Source organism: Pseudozyma flocculosa, assembly GCF_000417875.1.
Source record: "Pseudozyma flocculosa PF-1 unplaced genomic scaffold scaffold00006, whole genome shotgun sequence".
NCBI lineage: Eukaryota > Fungi > Basidiomycota > Ustilaginomycetes > Ustilaginales > Ustilaginaceae > Pseudozyma > Pseudozyma flocculosa.
The window spans coordinates 1018082-1024930 of record NW_006920874.1 but is presented as its reverse complement, the minus strand read 5'-3'; the positions used below and the strand labels follow the sequence as shown (position 1 = coordinate 1024930).

At 64.9% G+C, this 6849-nt stretch overlaps 1 protein-coding gene across 1 annotated transcript; it reads right to left on the bottom strand.

Annotated features, from left to right (window-relative positions):
• Positions 1-1547: 1547 nt before the first annotated feature.
• On the bottom strand, positions 1548-6320 carry PFL1_02432 (uncharacterized protein; the record flags this gene model as incomplete). The annotated part of the gene is made up of 6 exons (XM_007879944.1): positions 1548-1597; positions 1763-1976; positions 2204-2311; positions 2409-4588; positions 4698-5360; positions 5516-6320. 6 exons carry the CDS (start codon positions 6318-6320, stop codon positions 1548-1550), a joined length of 4020 nt encoding a protein of 1339 aa, XP_007878135.1.
• Between the last annotated feature and the right edge of the window lie 529 nt (positions 6321-6849).

Genomic DNA, 6849 nt, shown 5'->3' with positions numbered 1-6849 from the left:
GCAGGATTTTACCTGCCAGCAATGGTGCCTTGCCAGGCCAAAAACAGCTGGCAGGGGTGCAAAAAAGGGGGGTCAAAATTCCTCCAAAAATCATACCTGGCCCCTAACCCTGGCAGGCACATGGAAGGCACCCTGATATGCTCAGCAGGCCCAGGAGCACTGCCTGGTCCTCCCTGGCCCTGCTCAGGCCACCAGGATGGGCCCTGGCTGCAGCCTGGCCAGGTGCAAATTCAGGGTAGAACATTGCAAAACTGCCTGCCAGCCTAGCGCAGCCATCTGGGAGCAGATCAGGCCCATCTTAGGGTATGTTGTAGCCCTGGGACAGGTGCCCATCCCTGACATTTTTGCAGGATTTTACCTGCCAGCAATGGTGCCTTGCCAGGCCAAAAACAGCTGGGAGGGGTGCAAAAAAGGGGGGTCAAAATTCACTCAAAAATCATGCCTGGCACCAGACACCAGCAGATGGCTTGCAAGGCTTAAGGCTCTGCTCAGCAGGCCTAGTAGCGTTGCCTGGCAGAAAGGGGGCAACTTGATGTTCCTTAAAAAATCACAGCTGGCCTGCAAGCCCAGCAGATGGCCTTAAAGGCTTTTTGAGATATGCAATACACCTTGAAGCTAAGTGAGCCCTGCAGAGATGCTTTTGAGTGATCACAGTTGAATGGAAGAATTGAAGTGGTCAGAGAGGAAAGGGATGCAGGACCAAAGTTGATGCATGTTGAGCAGGACTGAAAATGTGCCAGACCTCAAGATAGAAGGGTTTTGGGTTATTTGACCATGCATTTTCTTGGCGTGAAAATTTCAAAATCTCGGTCTTGCGGGTCGAGATGGATGCGCGCGGAAATAGGTGCCTGCGCCTCTGCAACCCACAGGCACACACGCACGACGGCTGTTCGAGACGGTTCAGGCGATGCGGTACGGTACTCTCACGATTTCTTTGCAGGATCGCCGAACCGATGCGGTACATGAGCGACGAAACGAGGAAACGGTGCTGGAACGACGGGACGCCGCGGGCACGACCTCGTCTGCTCGCTGTCACGTCGCGCTGTGGCGTCGGAGTGCGCACGCAAGACCCAGGACTCCGCCAGGCACTCGAGGCCGATGGACCATCGGTCAACGGTGCGTGCCAACAGCCGTGACGCCAGCGCGCGATGGACGACGGCCAGATAGTACCGCGGTGCCGACGGACAGGATGTCGAGGAGCCGCTGGCGGAAACGGCGTCAGTCGGGGCGTCGGGTCGGGCGTGTTGGCGCGTTCGGCAGAGAACGAGAAGCCGGAGGTCGTGGTCGGGCGAGGAAACATGCGGGCGATGGTCACGGCGAAGGAGCGGGGAATGCGAAGCGGGACTCAACTGAGGATGTGCGGGAGCGTTGGACGTGCGTGCGTGTCGGCGGTGAAGATGCTGGCGGACGGGCGAAGGACGCTGAAGGTTGGCGAGTCGGCGGAGGCGATGTCGGGAATGCAGAGGTCGGAAAAGGGGCGATGTCGGGCAAGGTCGCCGCAACGATGATGCCGAGAGGCCGCTGGCTTCAACAGAAGCTGCGAGGACCTAGGAGGACCCGCTGTCGTGCGGCTCGACGGCCGATGCGTTGACGTAGTCTGCGACGGGAAGCGGTGCGACGACAGAGGAGAGGGTCAAACAAAGCGCAGAGGATGCCGATCGGGGAGTGACATTTGGCGGGGAGGGGTACCGGCGACACCAACAACGGCAAGAAAGCTCAGTGATTTCCGTGTCGCGGCGAGCGACGCTGTTTCAGGGCTCACCTCGGACGTGGGCCATGCGGCAGCCTTCGACGTCACAGGTCGCGCCTCCGGCTTCGGTCGTGCACCACCTCTTCGCGGTCGGAAGGCCGGACGAGTCGGACTGCGCGGCGGCCACAGGCTCAGCGGCGGCCTCGTTGGGCCTAGCACCGGAGAGCGATCGGAAACTCGGGAAGCGTGCAAAGGGAGAAATGTAAGTCTTGAAACGCTCGGTCATCTGTTGTGATCCAAGAGGGAGAAGCAGAGAACGCAGATGGGGGTTCAGGAGCGACGATGTTTAGTAGGTCAGGCGGGCCGTCCGAACGCGTTGGTGCTGATGGTGGTCGTCTCAGGTCGATGCGCCCCGGACTGCCCGGCTCTGAGCCGCAAAGAGAAGCAGAGCGCGCGAGGACCTGGCCACGGAAAGCGAAACGGGCGCCTCCTGGAGCCGTGGTGGTGACGCACGTTCTGCAATAGGGTCGAAGTGTAGGCGGCCGGCGATGTCGCGACAACTGGCTCGAGGTCTGACGTCTGGGCGGGCGCCGATGGCGGGAGCAAGCGATTTGGTTGGTCCTGTGGAGGGCAAGGGGAGAGCGAGGGCCTCGCTCAGCAGGCAGTAGAAAATGTCGTCGGTGAGATCGGCCGAGCGCGAGTCGGGTCTGTCACGAACCTGTGAGGATACTTCGGCAGCGCCTGTTGCTGTGATGGGCGGCGTGTCGGCGAGGGTCGCAGCATTGTCCTCTTTCGGCGCCGGGATGCTGCCTGCCGCGATCGTCGAGGATGTTGAGGGCTCGAGCTGCGCGGGGGGAGAATGGGAAAGAGCGCCCGCGTTGCGGGCATCGCCGTTGACTGGCGAACAGACGGCGCTCGTGTGGGTTGTCGAGGGTGACGCTGTTTCGCGGTGCCTGGCAGGCGGAGCTGGAGCGGCATTTGGTGTTCCGATCTCGTCGCGCCCCTTTGAAGCTTCGACGGCGGCCTTTTTCTGCTTCAGCGAGGCTAGGAGCTTCTCGCGCTGCAGTCGGAGCTTGGGGTCGAGCTTGAGAACCTTCGGAGGAGCGTCGGCTGGCGGCTGCGGTGAGGCGACGGCCAATGTGACGGGACTGGCGGCGGCGGCGGCATGATGGTCCTGAGCGCTGGCCACGGGGACCGGTGAGCGATCGCGAGTCGGCGACTCTGTTCGTGTCTGCGCCCGATCGTCTGGCGTGGCGGGCCCAGAAACGGAGGCGGAGGCGGGGGTCGACTCTGCCGGGCCGGGCGTGCCGGCATCGCTGGTGTTTTTCCTCCTTTCGAGCGCCCGGATCCGCTGCAGCAGCAGCTTGATGTCCTGCTCCTTCTTGAGCAGCTCGCCATTGGCCACGTCGACTTTCGGCGTCGAAGCCGCAGACTGGCTCCCCTCGCGGTTGGGCGGTGCGTTGGCGCTGAACGAAGCGGTGGTCGAAAGCGGGGGCCTCGCCGGCTGTGCCTGCGGCTGCAGTTGCGGCTGCGGCGTCGACGGGCCCGGAACTGGCAGGCCGCGATCAGTCAGGTACAGGGCGTGCATCGCCTCGGCCGTCTGTCGTCGAATAGAGGCCCTCGAAAGGGGCCGACTGCCATTGACAGGCAGCGCGACCTGGCCAGCCGAGGCGTCTCCCGTGTCCTCGCCGTTGTCGTCGTGGTCTTCGTCTCCGTCGTCGTCGGAGAGGTCGATGACGAGCCTCACCCGGAACGGCTGGCGTACGAACTGGGTGCGACGTGCCACTGAGTCGAAGGGGTACGACGCCAGAGCAGGCCCCTCAAAATCTGCCGCCACAGGCCGACGCCGCCTCTGGCCATTGGGCTGCATGTCTGCCCGGGGGCCAGACGGTTGCCAGAGCGGTACCCCAGGCGCATATCCGTAAGAGGGCGGCTGAGCGCCTGCGTCGGGTGCACCATAGCCCCAGTATGGCTGCTGCATCGCACCTTGCCCGTACTGCCCGTAGTCGCTGGGCGGCGGTGGTGGCGGCGGCGCCAGCGTCGGCAGAGGGGCATCCAGGTCGACTTCGCCAGCAGGGGTGTCGGGCCTGCGAGAGAAGGTGTCAGCGTAGGAGATTTGCTGCCTCCGTGCTGGCGTCGCAGCGTGCGGAGCAAAGCCAAGCTCGTCTATGGCGCCATTGGCAGGACGGTCGACGTCGCGATAGGCTCGAGGTTTGCTCGGACCGGCCCCGATCTGTTCCGACGGATCCGCCTCGGAGCTAGAAGTGTCGAGGGCCATGTCATCGCCTGACTCGTCGTGCTCGTCCGCCCGGCCGACGACGACGTCGGCGGATGGAGCGGGCACAGAGGCGTTCCCTGCCTCCTGCTCGGACTCGGCCTCGGGCTCCGGCGGCTCGTAGGGCGGGCTGGATCGATCGCCGCTGTCGCTGCTGAGCATGGCGTTCTGCTGCGCTTGCTGCAGCAGCTTGTTGACCGCCGCCATCCGGCCGTCGGGGTTCTGCTCGACCTCCTTTCGGACAGAGGCCGCCCTCGAGGCGATGACCTTCCGCCGCAGCGTCGCGAGGGCGGCCTGCCTCAGCTCCTGGGCACGGTCTGCTGCAGTGGTCTGCGAGTCCGGGCAGGGAGCACCGGCTGGGACGACGTCATCGACGCTGCCCGAGGTCCCTGACGGCGGCGGCGGTTGCACACATGGCGGGAGGGCGCCCTCCAAGACCTGATCGACTTGCCTTGGTGCTCCAGAAGCGTCGTCGCCGCCCTCAAAGGCGATGCCGAGCTCCGTGCAACAGGCGCGAACGATCTGGGCATTGACGCCTTCCTCGACCAGCTTGCTTGGTGACATGCCGCAGGCCGCCAGCTTGGCCACGAGCTCCAGCGCCTCTTGCCTCTCCTTGTCGGTCCCTGCAGGAACGGCGAAAAAAGTGCCGGATCGGACGTTGGGCGAGAGAGGTGTCAGCCGAGCCGCCACCATCCACAGATACCCTCAACGTGCATCCGAGGATGTACTTACAGATTCTCGGAGGCGCTTTGGGGCGAGACTCTCGCTGCATGCCGGGAACCTCGCGGCCTGTCGAATCTAACGGGCCCGCTTTGGGCGCCGATGGAGTTGATGGCCTCGCCGTCGCAGCAGCCTCGCCGGACCGTAGGGCGGACGTCTTGCGCTTCAGCAGCTTGGCCGGCGGCTCCGGAAGCGCATTGCGGGAAGAGGCAGAATCGCCGTAACCATCCATGCCGGTGGCCTTGCGCTTCAGTCTGGAATCCGGCGGAGGCGCCGGGTCCGGGCGACGATGCAGCTCTGGGTAGCCGGGTGCAGGAAGGTGTGACCGGTGCGCCCACGGATAGTAAGGCTCTGCGTGCGCAGACAGGTGCTGACGACTCGAGGACGGATACGGGCCCGCGGCTTCGGCGGGGTAGGGATAGTCAGAGGGCGCAGGCCGCTCCGGGTAGCCGTAGGCAGCGTCGTTGTACGCAGGGTGAGGCGGATGAGGAGGGTAGTAGGCGTGCTGTGGCTCGTGCCAGCCGTCGTAGACGCGGTCGTGCCGATGCCAGTCTTGGCGACCGTAGCCGGCCGAGTCGTACGAGCCCTCGTAGCCATCAGGCCCAGGATAGGGCTCCGCGTACCTCGACGAGGCGGGTGTGGGCCAGTCATAGTACCGGGCATCCGGGTCCATCGCTGTGAAGGCAGGGTCAGCCAGGCGGGCGTAAGTGCAGCGACGTCGGGCAGGGTGGAAAGCGGGCATGGGGTGAAGGGAAGGGGGGCGTCAGAGGATGGGCAACGAGTCGAGCGCGTCACGAACACGCGAGGCAGATAGCGAGGCCAGGACTCACCGGACTGGGGCGTGCTGGCGGCGTGAGACTCGTAGTGACTCCACTCGTTGGCATTCGGAGCGGGACGGGACGACGCCCGAGGCTCGCCGGACTGGCTGCGCTGACTGTGCGGACCGGCTTTGGGATCGCTCTTGCCTGGTCGAGGAGACGGGGTGCGGCGTGCAGGTCGAGGCGGGGATGAGAGCTCCCAGCCGGTCGATGGCTCCGGCTCAGGCTCGGCGTCGCCTTCGGAGACTTCGCCCTCCTCGGGCTCGCTGGTCGAAAGCTTGGCCGTGGCGGACGCAGACGGGCTGAGACGTGTCCCTGCGCCGAGCTCGCCTGCCGCTGACGGCTTGACGTCCTGGCCCTGGCGATTGGACTGCTGCGCCTGGGGGGAGGTCGTGCTGCGGCGCACCAGACCAGAGCCGACAGCAGCTGTTTCGATCTGATTCGGCTCAGAGGCATTGTTCGATCTTGGCGAGGCGACCTCTGAGGCAGAGTCGGATTCGAGCTCATCGATGCTCTCGTGGCTGCTGCTGTCGCTGCTGTCGCTGCCGTCCCTGACGGGGCTTGCGCTGCGTTCAGCGTCCCTGAGCCCCTTGTCGTCGTCGTCGGAGTCAGAATCGAGGGTGATGGGATTGGCCTCTGAAGTGCCGTAGTCGAGCTCGAGGGGCTCGGCAGCGGGCGCGGCGTCTGCGTCGCTGGGCCCGCGTCGGGCGTTGCCAGGGCGAGTCGTGTGTGACGGTGCGCCGCTGCGGCTGCCTTGTGCCTGAGATCTATGGGCGCGACTGCGCTGCGCCCGCTTTCTGGTGCTCTTTGGCGGCATGTCGAGCGTCGAGCGTGAGGCGTCGGTGAGTGGCTGGGTAGAGTCGTCAGAGGTGCGCGGCTTCGGGCCGGAGTCGGTTACCGTCCAGCTGGCATGGCAATGGGCGCGATGGCCAAGGAGGGCAGGGAGTGACGTAGCCAATGAATCGTCTGTGCGGGCAAAGGGGGCCAGCGTATGGCAAGCAGCGAGGGAGGGTGTCGTGAGATGGAGCCTGCTGCCTAGTCACCCAGGAGCTAGGCTGAGCTGGTTCTGGACTGCAGAAGCGGGTCGCAGAGAGAAGGAGCGGACGAGCCTCGAGAGCAGCGAGCGGAAGCTTGCCTGCGTGTATGCGAAGGAGCGACGACGAGGACGACAAAGGAGGAGGTGGCGGGGGGTAATGATGGTCGGTGGTGGTGTTGGCTGGGTGAGGGTAGGTGACGAGAACGACGACTCGGCGCGGCCCCTGGGCCTGTCCGTGTCGGTGTGCGCCTGCCTGCGCCTGCGCCTGTGCCAATTTTCGTTTTTGGCTCCCGGCGGCGGCGGCCGTCGT